The 13,653-nt window shown below is 32.4% G+C and overlaps 1 protein-coding gene across 6 annotated transcripts in view; it reads right to left on the bottom strand.

The window, feature by feature from the left end:
* TNPO1 (transportin 1) overlaps nt 1-13,653 on the bottom strand; it is a 93,165-nt gene that overhangs the window by 7,081 nt on the left and 72,431 nt on the right. For 3 of the 6 annotated variants that reach the window (XM_059061765.2, XM_059061769.2, XM_059061766.2), the window contains exons 15-24: nt 12,486-12,572; nt 11,225-11,332; nt 10,933-11,091; nt 10,765-10,852; nt 8,332-8,430; nt 8,065-8,160; nt 5,127-5,202; nt 4,142-4,241; nt 1,792-1,866; nt 793-935 (exon numbers count right to left, since the gene is read on the bottom strand). In XM_059061765.2, coding sequence (XP_058917748.1) covers nt 828-935; nt 1,792-1,866; nt 4,142-4,241; nt 5,127-5,202; nt 8,065-8,160; nt 8,332-8,430; nt 10,765-10,852; nt 10,933-11,091; nt 11,225-11,332; nt 12,486-12,572 — 996 coding nt within the window. In that variant the 3' untranslated portion in view covers nt 793-827. Of the gene's footprint in view, nt 1-792; nt 936-1,791; nt 1,867-4,141; nt 4,242-4,977; nt 5,054-5,126; nt 5,203-8,064; nt 8,161-8,331; nt 8,431-10,764; nt 10,853-10,932; nt 11,092-11,224; nt 11,333-12,485; nt 12,573-13,653 lie in introns of those variants that run through there. The other 3 variants (XM_067031116.1, XM_067031117.1, XR_010840165.1) reach the window with 2 other exon arrangements.

Below are 13,653 nucleotides of genomic sequence, written 5' to 3'. Positions count from 1 at the left end.
AAACCAAAAACTAATGAAGTGTATCCTGGTTCACTGTACTAACCCATATTACTGATATTTATTGAGCCAACTTAGTGTGTTAGGCAATATACGAAGTCCTGGTACCACATATAGAATAGTATATTATTAATCCTTAAAATAACCTAACGAGGGAACTAAGGCTAAAAGACCAGAACTGTTAGTTTGACTTAAGTCAGAAAAACTCAAAGAACAAGAATGCAGGTGGACTTACCCCTCTACCACCCCAAATCAAAAAAGAATCTTCCACTGATCTTTTAAAAACACAGTGCTGGGGAACAAGGAAGGTGCTCAATAAAATATGAAGAATAAATATTAAATATTCCTATTTACTGAGACCAAGTCCAGTTCCAATTCTACTTGGGTTTTCCCTAAAGCTCACAACATAGGAAGTCCTTGATATATGAGACTATAAATTCATGCTTTAAAAATGAATCATCTCTACCCTGCCATAGTTAATGTCAGTGACCTCTAAAAGGCAAAAGTTTAAAAAAGGATTGGTTGAAGAAATGGTGAGTAATCCAACTAGTACACCAACTTGGATTTCCTTCTACCTAGGATTCAATGTGGAACCATGCATTTTATCTTGCTTGTTGGCTCATCAATCAATCTCCAGTGTTCATGTAAGTAATTTTAAGTCAAATACAACATGAGACTGTTTTACTCAACCTCTGTGGAAAAAAAAAATAGCTTTTATTCTATTCAGTAGTTTTAGACTTAAGTCCTAACTTAAGTTTCTTCATCCTGGAAAATTCCAAATTTCTTACAACTTACCCCTAATTATGGGACTGCAGCTTAAGTGTATGAGATTAAACTCCATAAAAAGCTGCAAGACGCTCTTTTAAGGGAAGCGGAAACTGGTCAGAGAAACGCCTCCAATTTTCATCCCCAACTTGATTTTTAAATCCATGAAGGATCTGCAAAAAAGTAAAAAATCATTAATTTATCAATAACAAAAGAGAAACTCTCTTATCTGCGTAGCTTCTGAAATCAAACACTACTGATTTTATTATTCTAAAATTTTACCCCTATTAAAGTAGTTATTCTCAAACTTTGTTGAATTCTACACCATTCCATGTCTTGCCTAAAAGCACCTCATAGAATATGCTGCACTTTGCTTTAAGAAGGTTAGAATTCAGCAAGTGTCCTAGTAACAGACGTACTCTAAGCAATCTGACATAGTAGTAACGAAAAGCAAGCAAAAAGGTATAGAATTCACCCAAGGGATTAAAATTTTTATGCCTTAAGTTTATTCAAACTGAAAATATACAAAGCTTTGAGGGTTCATAGTTGCAACTATATAGTTCACCAATTTTAATATTAGGTAATTCAAATATGTAGCAGCATTTCATTTCTTATTTTGCTACGGCTGAGGGCTGACTGGAGTAAACCACAAGGGGCATTACTAAAACAAACACACAGGTTTAATCCTTGCTGCGACCAGTTAGATTTAGTTTGCTCAACAGATTATATTATACTCCAATCTTAGCCATCTTTGAAAATACATGTTATTTTGCATAGGTGGGATAACGGGACTTCATGAATCAGTGGTACTGCTTGAGAAAATATTTTAAAAATACATGCTCTATTGATACAGTCACTACTGTATATTAAGATCAAGTCAACTTCTTTATTACCAAGAAAAAAGGTTATATAGTCTACCAGTACTGATTTGAAGAGTCTAAGTTTCATATAAAATAAAAACATAATTTAAACTTCCCAACTAAGACTGTAACAGTCACATGATGTGCATCATAAAGACTTTTTAGTTACCTTACAGAACATGTCTCGCAGATCATCTTTTGGATTAATCCATGATGCAACAGCATCACAAAAAAATATAAAATCCTACAACAAGCAAGAAATACATCTTCAATTGATACTGTAATTGTCAAACACAACAAAAGATACACATAAACTTCAGAATATATATCAACAGAATCCTAGGTAAAAAAAAAAAAAAAAACAACTTTTAAAAGCAGCTATAATAAGGAAGTAATTTCTTAATGGTTATCCCTGTTACTCCACCATCAAAAGGAACCTCTTAACTCATTCAGTTTATATTGGAATTTAGTGCTACAGGAAAACCCAAATGAACTTTTTGGCCAACCCAATATTTTATTTCACATTACAAAACTCCAGTCTAGTAAATGTGTAGCATCAGCAAGGACTGAAAGCATCAAATAAGCACCAGTTTAAAAAATCTTCATTTATGGAATTAATTATATAAATTCAATAATTTTACAGTTCTGACTGACCTAGAAATAATTCAAAGCTAGTTAAGTATATACCAAACAAGTGTGACTTAAAGCATAGGAATTTATAGATCTAAATTTCAAGATCCACCTCCAGATAGAAATGTAAATCAAATCGTTAAGTTAGAAGAAAAATTATGTAGTTACAAACAGCACCCAGCCCAACCCAACTCAAACAAACAAAAAAACCCCCCCAATGCTCAGACTATTATTTAAAAGATAATCAGGTTATTCTGACTAAAAGAACAAGGTGATGACAAGTATATGCTTGAAATACTTAAGTATTTTTCAAGTTCGACTATCTTACTGAAATAACAGTTCAACATACAACATACAAGATACTGCTAATGTACAACTATTTTAAATTTTACTATTAAATTCAGAAAAGCTTAATTTCAAAAAAAATCACTAATACTAAAATATGTGCATAAAACACATTTAAGCAAATAAAATGCCACGTGCCCAAAGTTTATTCAAATTATGATTCCTGTTGTCTTCTGAATATCAAAGTCTGATGTTAAAAATTTAAATTATATACATGTAGAATTTGTGATTAAAAATTTAAACATAAAGAATAAAACTTAACACATTTTCTTTTAACCACACCCAAATAAAGTATGTAAAAAGTAGAAATTTATACCAACTTTTAAGTTGGTAGTGATTTCATGACCACACGTGTTAACTGTCACTGTCTTAAATGTTAATGCAAAAGGAAAAACAACAACAAAAAAACCCTGTATGAAAATGCTCCTTCTTAATATGGTATATATCACCATCAGATACCTCTAAAACGTATTAAAGGTGACACAAAGTTCTTAAGTATTGGAAAAAACCCAGAAACTCAATGCCAGGAGGTTATTTTGCAACTAGGGACCATCTTTTAAGACAGTACTGGCTTATTTTAATAGTAAGGTATTAATGTTATACAAATGTAAAATTAGCCAAAAGATTTTTTTCCAGTTCTACTTCATGTTTTCAATGCCTATCACCTACATCAATTTTGAATTTTATAAGCTAGTATTTCACAATGTTTCTAAACCTGAATTAACAAACAATACAGTAATCCACATAAGATAGGAAGTATCAAAAATGTTCAAAGCACTTATCCCTTGAAAGTGAAAGGTTATTTTCTGGAAAACCCTTCCATACTTTCTTCTCCTTACAAAATTCATCTGTCGAGGAACCTGGGGCATTTAACCTATAGCCCCACAGCCTGTATTTTGTTGATTTCACACATATGGTGTAAATCAACACGTTCCTTTATGTTTTTTGTATGTCAGCTGGATCCAGAGGTTTGATCAGATTCACGTTTAGTACTACCGCCAAATAATTTTTTAAAGGCTAAAGACGTCTAAATATAGTATGAAATAGTGTAAGAAATGAAATTAAGGATGAATAAATCACTAAATCATAAACTCTCAAAGTTAAAGCAGTTTCAATGGTTGATTCAGTATTGTATTTTATTCACTACTGAGTTTCTGATCTAAGTAACAGAAAGAGTATCCTATCCTACTATTTGATCACCCTCTGAAGTGCAGAGAGCCTCAAACTCAGCAAATTGATATTCACGGTTTTAGGAAGCATTTACAAAATAAATAAATGACGTTTGAATGTGAATGAAAGAAGCTTTGGCTTAATTCAAGTCAAGACTATAACTTTTATTCTCCCAATCTGCTGTTATATGTCAGGACCAAAAAAACATTTAGGAAATAAAAATAGGCATCATCATTTCAAGATATTAGGAAATACACATTTAAAACATAATTTATTTCAGTATCTTCAGTAAAAATAGGTAATATTTTTAATAATTATAGTTTAAACTTTTATAATTCAGAACATTAAAAGTTAAATCCTTTTGAACATCTTACTTGGATTACTCCACTGGGATTCACACTGATCATGGTACAAATCCCACGAAATGCTGAATCCTTTTCCTCATTGTCCCTTATGTTTCTCAGAGAGGTGCACCTATTAAATTATAGAATTGAGTTTAGCATTTAAGTAAAAAACAGGTTCAACTACAATACTAATGGACAGTATTTAATGGAATAAGCACCAGAGTAGAGATAATGTTTATATTCAAAGAATTTTCATAAAACTTAAGTTTCTCACACTTAACTATATATTATGTTGGGCCCATCTAATCTCAATATAGTGAAAACCTTGAAATTCACAATTCTTACTAATAAATTGCATCTAAGTAATAACAGCTGATTTTAATTTCCCATTTATACTATTAATGAGCTTGAGCCAAGAGTAAATTACCCATTTTAAAAACTGTATTATGACTTGTATTCCATTAAACACTACTAAAAATGTCTTGAATTGAAAGACTGTCAATTGAAAGAAGCAGAACATAGGATATACTGCCACAGTAGAAACTATTATTATACAACTTATGATGTAGATGTTTAATTTTTACACTAACAAGCAAATAAGATTTTTATACATAACAAATTTAAACATGTATTTCTTAATGCAATCCAAGTTTTCAAATTAATTCTAAAAAAGAAATAATGCAAAAACCTAAATTTATAGAATTTGCATGCATCTTTATTTTACTGGTGGATATTTAAATGCTTTTTATGTATAATCAAGCTTTTTAACACAGCAAGCATGTGACAATCTTATCCCATGCATCAATTAGTCGTTAGCCACAACATAAAATAAATATACATGACGATGCTACTGAAAAACCTCACAAACCTGATAGGACAAGATTAGTCACATGGTTGGCAATGATTAAGGATTGTGATTTTTGTAACCAACTGAAAATATATCTAAAAGTGAGATAGAAAGAGAAAGAAAGAGTGAAGAAAAATGAATTAAAAAAAAAGATTGAATAATACACACCAGGGTCTTATAAACTGCTGTAGCATGGGGGCCACCTCTTGAGGACAAACGTAACCAAGACGACCAATTGTTATTGCTAAGGTAACGCAATCACGGTTATACACCACCAAACGCCAACCAAGACATGAGCAAATGAGGGGGAAGGAGAAAAAATAAAGAAAAAACAACAAATAACTCAGAAACAGAAACCAACAGAATTTGTGTATGATAATAAACATAAGATTTCACCAGTGCTGTTTATTACCACCCCCTATAATAAGGGGCAGCAACATATATGGCATACTCTTGGAAAAAGAAAAACAAAAGGAATTAAAAAAACTTTAAAGATTGAGAGAACACCAAAAACCGTGATGAATTGCTTTTCTCGCTCAATCAAGTGTCAAGATATTCTGTTAATAAAATGATGAGCGATTAAACAGATGGATTTAGATTCTTCCTTCAAAGCCAGTTGAAATTTCAGTTTAACAATGAAATCTAGGTTTTCTCACCCAAGAAATACTAGTAAATGTAAATGATTACATTTCTGAATTGTCTATTCAAACACACTTCTCAGAAGTTAACAGTTAAAAGCTTTCTCACTTCTTTACGTAGCTTTCTATGTGATTTCCATTCTTTGAAAATTATCTAGGAATCTGATCAAAATTTTGGTATATTTTGGTTTGTTTGCCAGCATTTCCAAAACAAGTCAGTGGACCATTTGTTGCCTGATATCAAAATCAGTTATTAAATTTTAGGTGTTATGGTACATACTGAATAAATGGACTGGAAAATTGCTGTGCTATGTCAAATACCGTTCCAAAAAAACCCCTCTGATGGTGACGATGATAAGAACTTAGACAGTCCACTGATTTCAAACCCTGTTTGACAGAAAGGAAATTTAGACAGTCCACTGTAATGACATGTGATATGTGGACCAAAGGAACAAATATTCTGTCCTTGCTATAAAATGCACAGCACACAATAATAGATAATAAAACACACTGATTACATGCTAATATTTTATTTTTAAAAATTTGAAGTGGGAATTAATCAAACATATATTCACCATCAAAATTCAGTTAAGTCCTTAAATTTACAAAGAGTTAAAGCAAGTGCAACTCAGAACTGCATTCTGCAATTCAAAGGTACATTACATATAAATACATTTATACACAACGGGGAAAAAAAAACAGAAAACAAACCATGAGGTGCTTTAATGGTGTTCTCTCAAAAACTTACAGGTTAACCTTTCATAAAAAAAGGGTGGGGGGGTAAAGAAAAATGTTTAAGGATTACTTGAAGCAAACTACACAGATAATACTAAAATCCAGCAGATTCATATGAAGCAAGAGAAAGAAAACCTATGTTCAAAAGACACAAACTATGCAACATTCTCATTAAACAGGCAAGTATGAACAACCCAATGAAACATGCGATAAAGCAGATGATGGTCCATTGAAAAAGTTCAGTGTAGGATATACTAATTAGAAAAAAAGCAAGTAACTGCATATACTAAGGAATTGGCTTTATGAAATATTAAGATAATGGTAATTAAGTTGCTAAAATATACAGATATTACCCACTGACAATGATTTTATTTTAATAATTATCCACCCCCTTCCTTTGGGGATGGAATAAGAGAAACATTTTCTGCAGTCACTTGTGATAAGAATAATACAGTGAATCCCAAGTGTATTTCTTAATCATATCAATTCAATCCATCAACTTGAAGGGAATTATCAACTACCTTTTGATTTACTTAGGGTAGATTCATACTTAGAATATAATCTTATATAAAAAAGCCAATTTGTTCAAGGAACTATAACAAATTCACCACCTGATATCCCACAAGAAACTTTAATATACATTACACTCAACATTTATTTGCAGTTATGCATTCACATTTAAAAATAAATAGGAAGTTTCTTAAGGTTCAACAGTAATTTGATAATGGCCAAGTGTTCCAAATCTGAATGTCATGTATAGGTACTGCATTCTAAAGAGATAAAAACCTGACAAGATTTCATAACCATCCTATATACAGCTTTTTATACTTTTCAGCAAGAAAATCTAATTCACTTTATGATATAAACAGTACCCATACAGCCAAACAGCCATATAACTGTTTCATAATTAAAAGATTTCCTTCCATACCAATAATCACATTAATTAATCACATTAGGATATAATAAACTTTCTATAATTAAAAAATGTAAAATTAAAATACCTTTGAAGATAAATTTTTATTTAGAAAAACTTATTTGATTCTTTGTCCAGTATATTGGTAAGGCATTCACTGACTATGAATATACTACTGGAATTGTCTTAGTATATATAAAGAAAAAGATGTGCCTGATTGAAAACAAAATTTACATTTTAAAAAATCAGGGAGGGTGGAAATAAATCACCCTGAAATGCGTTTTATAGTATGGAAGGTACTCTTTAATATAAACATGCTCTCTATAAATGCAAAAGAGAAACAAGCCTCTTGAAAAAAAATCCCACAAGATACTGCTTTAAGTTCCCAATCTGAAGAAGAGTATACAACAAAATACAAAATACATATGCCATTATTAATGAACTAGCCACTACAATGCAATCTATTTTTGGCTACATTTTTACAGATTAAAAAAAAAAAAATTACTCCCCAGCTGCCAGGTACTCTGAATTAATGTAAAAGTAAAATTCATATCATTCAATAGTTATTTTAGTTGGGGTCCATTTTAGGGAGTATTAAAACACTATAACAGGGGAGAAAGTGTTTTTTTTTGAAAGTATCTGAAAACTGGCTATGGAATGAAGCTAAAACAGTACATTTCATTCTGAGAATACAAATTAGCTGTTAATTAATAAGCTGGGTTTCTAAAGCTAGCTTTGCTTTAGTTTCTCTACACATCTTAATGTAAAATTAAAAGGCAAATAATTTTCTCTTCACCGTAACAGTTCAGTCATATGGTACCTGTATTCTCTAACAACGTCTTTGGTGTGTTGGGTCTGTTAATGATTTCTACAAGCTGGTGCAACACCATAGGAATATAAGGCTGCATCTCTATACCTAGATCATTCCCAAAAGAGAAAACAAAAAAGAAAAATTTCATTGTTAAAATATCAATGTAAAATATTTTTGCCCCCTTTACTGTGATGTTATAATATTCATATATATAAAGCTCATAAAAATATTAAATTATCTAAAAATTTATATTTTTAAAGGGGAAAAAAATCTTACCCATTTGAATGGAGATTTCTCCAATGGCCCATGTAGCATTATTGCAGACTGAAATGAACTCTGGATTTAGGTTGGTTCCCAATATTGGCATGAAATCAGCTAGAAAAAAAAAGTTTTTAAAAACTATGTAGTAAACTTCTCAATAGCAGTGTTTTGTGCTTTAAAGGAAATCTACCAGATGGAAACTGAAATCTAGGCAAGAAACAGACTTAAAAAAAAAAAAAGCTGTTGGTAATAATTATCTTAAGAAACTGAAGGAGGCAATATCTGGCCACTGAATGTTCATGTGAAATGTATCAGGAAGCCCAAGTTTTGGTTTTATTTTAAGTATCATTAAAAAGAGCTGGTCAGAGTAATCTCTCTTGTCATCAGACTGAGAAAATTTAAAATACAGTGAGGAAAACATGACACAATAGAACTTTCTTCAAAGCTGGTTTTTCACACTCAGAAAAAAATTTTAAATCAATGATTTTGGCTTTTACAGTAACTTTTACCCTAGTGCTCAGATTGTGGTCTCTAAATATCACTTTCCATTTAAAAGGAAAAAGGGCTATCAGAGAAATGTCCCATCACAGGCTAAGGGCAGGAAATGTACAAAACAAGCCTGGACTATTTTTTCATACCAGAAGACTCCGGACCCAAGTTGGTAAAGCTCCTGTTGCCAGCAGTAGGACAATTTGAGCATCATGAGTTCATACTGACACTCTAACAAACAGAAACTAAACTCTGAAACATAATATAATACCTGTGGAAGATGCTGGAAATCAATTATTATTTTGAAAACTGGTAAATAAAGAGAAAGAATCAAGTAATTATCCTGCCTCTTCTATATGATTTGTACCTCAGGGCAATAATTTATTGATATGGGAAATGTCTCTATATATGCCTTCGCACTGCTAAATGAAGAATTAGAATATCATTTTTTAAACCCTAATAAACCAGTCGATCTCAGTTTCTCAATCTCAGCAATACTGATAATCTGGGTCAAATTATTCTATTGTGGCAGAGGGCTGTTTCATGTGTTGTAGGATGTTTTGCAACATCCTTCGCCTTTACCCACTAGACACCAGTAACACACCCCCAGTGTTAAAATGTCTCCAGACATTGACAAATTGCTCCAGTTGAGAAACACTAACCTGGAAAATAATCATCATGGTTGGTAACATTAAAAACAGGCAGACAACTAGAAACACTGTACCTCCTGAAGAAGGTACATGATCTATAAAATCATAAAATAAAAAAAGAAATGTGATCTTTCATACAAGTTTAAACTCATAAAAACTAAATCAGGTGGAAAATATTTGTAAAACAAGCTTCCCATAAAACAAGAATTCATTACACTTTCATTTATAGTGGTGAGGCTTAAACTTGATGGTTTACTTTAATACGTCATAAATAATGTTATTATTCAAAGTTCAGAAAGACAGTTATTATTGAAAAGTATAACTGGGAATTGGCTGAAGGTCAAAAGGTACAATCTTCCAGTTCTAAAATAAGTTAGGTTCTGGGGGATGTAGTATATCACATTATAACTATAGTTAACAATACTGTATTGTATATTTGTAAGTTGCTAAGAGAGCAGATCTTAAAAGTTCTCACCCCCCCCACACACAAAATATTTGTAACTGTGAGGTGATAGATGTTATAATTAAACACTGTGGTAATCATTTCCCGATATACACATATATCAAATCATTATGTTGCACACCTTAAACTTATACAACGACATGCCAATTACATCTTAATAAAAACTGGAGGGGGGCCCCCCAAAGCACACCGTTATCAAATGAAAAAAACAACAACAACAACACAAAAAACCATTTTGGATCAATGCTTTAAACAAAGATTAAATGATAGGATATAGAAATGAAGGAAAAATAACCCAAACCCCATTTAATTCATGGGTCTGACAGCAATTCAGGTTACATTATTCAAGGAATCCCTTCTTACCTTCACAAAATGCTAAGACAAATGCTATGCCACTTCAACAGAAACAAATCATTATTTACTTTGAGGAAAATTGTTTGAAGTTTCCTATAGTACCTGAAAAATTATGCTGGTTTGTCATGAGAAAACCTGATTATTATTATTACTGGGTACCTCTACCAAAAAAGAGGCTATTCAAGAAGTATCCATGAACTATCATATAGGACCAAGGATTCACAGGTGGGCATGTCCTTTACTCTAAAGCAGTACTTTTCCAACTTCTCTCCAGTCACATGAATGCCTAACGAGCTGCTGAAGTGATGGTGAATTCAAAGAAACGAGGAACAGGGGTTCCCGTCCTGCCTGCTTGAATCAGAACAGTTCTAACCAGTAAAATATACACTTATAAATGTTGGGATTTCATGGAATTTCAGATTAATAATGAAAACCACAGCTGATGAAAAATAATGTTAAAAATCACACCACAGCAATAGAAAATATTCATACCTATACAAGGCTTAACATGCTGAAAGCAAGCTTTTGTCAGATCACCTAACAGGGCGAAGGAACTCTGTCGAACCTCTGGCATTTTATCCTGCAAGAAAGAAGAAGAAATTAACCCCAATGTGACACAGAGAACCAGGTTTCAATTCATTTCAATTTAATAAGTCTCACCTGCATGCACTGATACATTAGTGTTAGAATGTTACTTCGGGCTACTAGCTGTTCAATGTTGCCTCCAAGTCCTTCAGCCAGGCCACTGAGTAAATCAAGAGCCACTATCATAAAATCTTTATCTGGAGCCTCATACTGATCTGGTTGAGCATTGTTCAGCTGAAATTAAGACACAATTTTTTGAAAACTTACTTTGAATTAATTATTGAAAAAGTTTGTATACATTATGCTTATCCTTAGAAAAATGTTTATGATGCCAAGAAGGGAGAGATATAAAAATTTTTAAAAATACCATTGCTTGTGCAAGAGTCTTCTGTACTAGGTTTACACAACGCTGATACACAGGTTCACAGTATGGAAGGAAGCCAGACTGCAGGGCTGTGGCAACTGAAGATAGGCACTAGAAAGGAAAACGCAATGTGTAAAACTTCTAGGTATAATTGAGATTATGATAAATGCTTCAAAGCGTACTCAATAAGATCCCAGTCACTTATGAGTCTGTTCTACTAGCCTATAGCATAGCAGGTTTACCTTTTCAAACCTCTCCTTTGGATGCCATTCATTGCTGTTAAGTTTACTAGCTGGTCAGGGGAGGTTTCCTCAAAAAAATGTAAAGGTTTCTATAATGAACATTATGTTTCAGGAACAGATTTAAGTATTATGTATTCCTATTTTTTCCTCAAATGTAAGAGAGACATTTATTTATCCTCCCATCCTGGTCAATACTGTGGGTGGACTTTACTGGGCACATTCTGAGCCTCTGCCTGGAAGTAAATATATCTAGTCATAATAATTCTTCTTGTTTTGTTGGGCCCAGGATTAGCCATTGCTCTGTCACAGAAGTTTTTACTTTGCTGGTTAGGGACAATCCATGGCAGAAGTGGTGACCCTTGAAATGATAGGGGGAACAAGAATGACTGAACTGGCTCTACCAATATCAATTCGTCTAGGTTTAAGTTACCACATTTGAGAATGTATTCAGTTATTTGAAGAGCATATAAATTTTTGGGGGGTTAAAAACAGCATTTAAATACACAAGAAAACAAAACTTCAAACTAGACAGAAAAGGTATAAAGTGAAGTCCCTCCCATCAGAGTCCCAATGCTACTTCACATATATATGAGTATATGTATGTATAAACAATAGATAATATATAAAAGAATTTGTCAATTATGACATGGCTATATATCCATATAAAGAAACAGTTAAATAGAGATGGACATATATATGCTGATATGGAAAGATCTCCAAGCTAATTCACTATCAATTAAGAAGAGCAGGCTAGAAAACATACACAATTCAATCCATTGTCTACTTAAAAAAAAAAAAAAAAAGCATAACACATCCATTACACTTTTTCTGTTTCACAGTATTTCTGTGAAAACAGAAAATTTTAGATGTACCATAATTAAAGTTACGGGAAGTTACATATTTATTCAGCATTTTAACAGAAATGGTTCAGAATGTAAATTAAAACTTACCACATATACCCATTTTAGATTTGAACACGTGTTTTTTGATGAAACAGATTAACTGTTACCAGCTTAGCATACCTCAAGTAAAGGGAAGAGATCTTTATCTTCATCCTTTAACATGTTCCATTTCTGGATCAGTGGAGGCATTAGCATCTGAATATATTCCTAATTACAATGATGAAAAACACATAAAGCTCCACTATCATATGTAAACTAGTCCATTTTGAGTCTATGAAAATTAAAATCCATTTACAGTAATTGTGTAAAATTATTACTGAAAGAATTTTAAGACTCATTCTTTGACTGAATTTTTTTTTAGTCCTGGGTCCTGTGACATGTAATGACTCCTGCTGTGCAGTAGGTTATAAATGACAGGTAAACTTACTAAAGACATCTGCAGAAAAAAATTCATAATCATTTAAATGTTCTTACTAAAATGGAAGAATTCACGCAACCAAGTCAATAAACATAGTAATCATGTTCTAAATGGTCTAATCTAAGATATTAGGAATCCCCCCACCGAACAAAACTGAAATAACCAACATCAAAGCAAACCCACAAACAAGTGTCCTGCACCAAGTTTTAAGTATAACTTATAAACACAGACAATTTCTTATGACGTTTCAGAGAGTAATAATAAACATGAAATCTATTCTTCAGCAGGGAATTTCGAGCTGTATTAAAATTCTAATATTACTTAAATCCTATTTAAACAAATCAAATTCCACCCATCTCTTCTATTCTTAACACTACTAGAGACAGAGTCTGGCTCCCTAGCCACACTTCTGTACCACTATTTAGCATTTTAATCTATTACCCTAATTTTTAACTATTTTACCTTAGTGTATTCCTCATACTTGTAAGTTCCAGTGAGAAAACACAGATGTTTAGATGTGGTACTCTAAAGCTAGTGTTTATTAAGTGAGACACAAAACTACTTGGAATTAAGTAAAAGCTGAAATCCAGAGTATAAAACCTTTATCCTCTTTCCTTTAGTCACTCTAAAAAGTGTTGGTGCATTCATGTGATATGCTCCTGTAATCTTCACACCCTGCACATATTTATTTTTAAAAATACTACTTAAAAGGTGAATACACTTGCTGTCTTTTTCAGCTCTACATTCTTTTTTATTTATTTATTTTTTATTTATTTTTTTCTGTACGCGGGCCTCTCACTGCTACGGCCTCTCCTGTCGCGGGGCACAGACTCCGGATGCGCAGGCCCAGAAGCCATGGCTCACGGGCCC

This window comes from Kogia breviceps, chromosome 4 (assembly GCF_026419965.1).
Source record: "Kogia breviceps isolate mKogBre1 chromosome 4, mKogBre1 haplotype 1, whole genome shotgun sequence".
Lineage (NCBI taxonomy): Eukaryota > Metazoa > Chordata > Mammalia > Artiodactyla > Physeteridae > Kogia > Kogia breviceps.
Note: the sequence above shows the minus strand (reverse complement) of the source record. Positions and strands in the feature narration are given on the sequence as shown.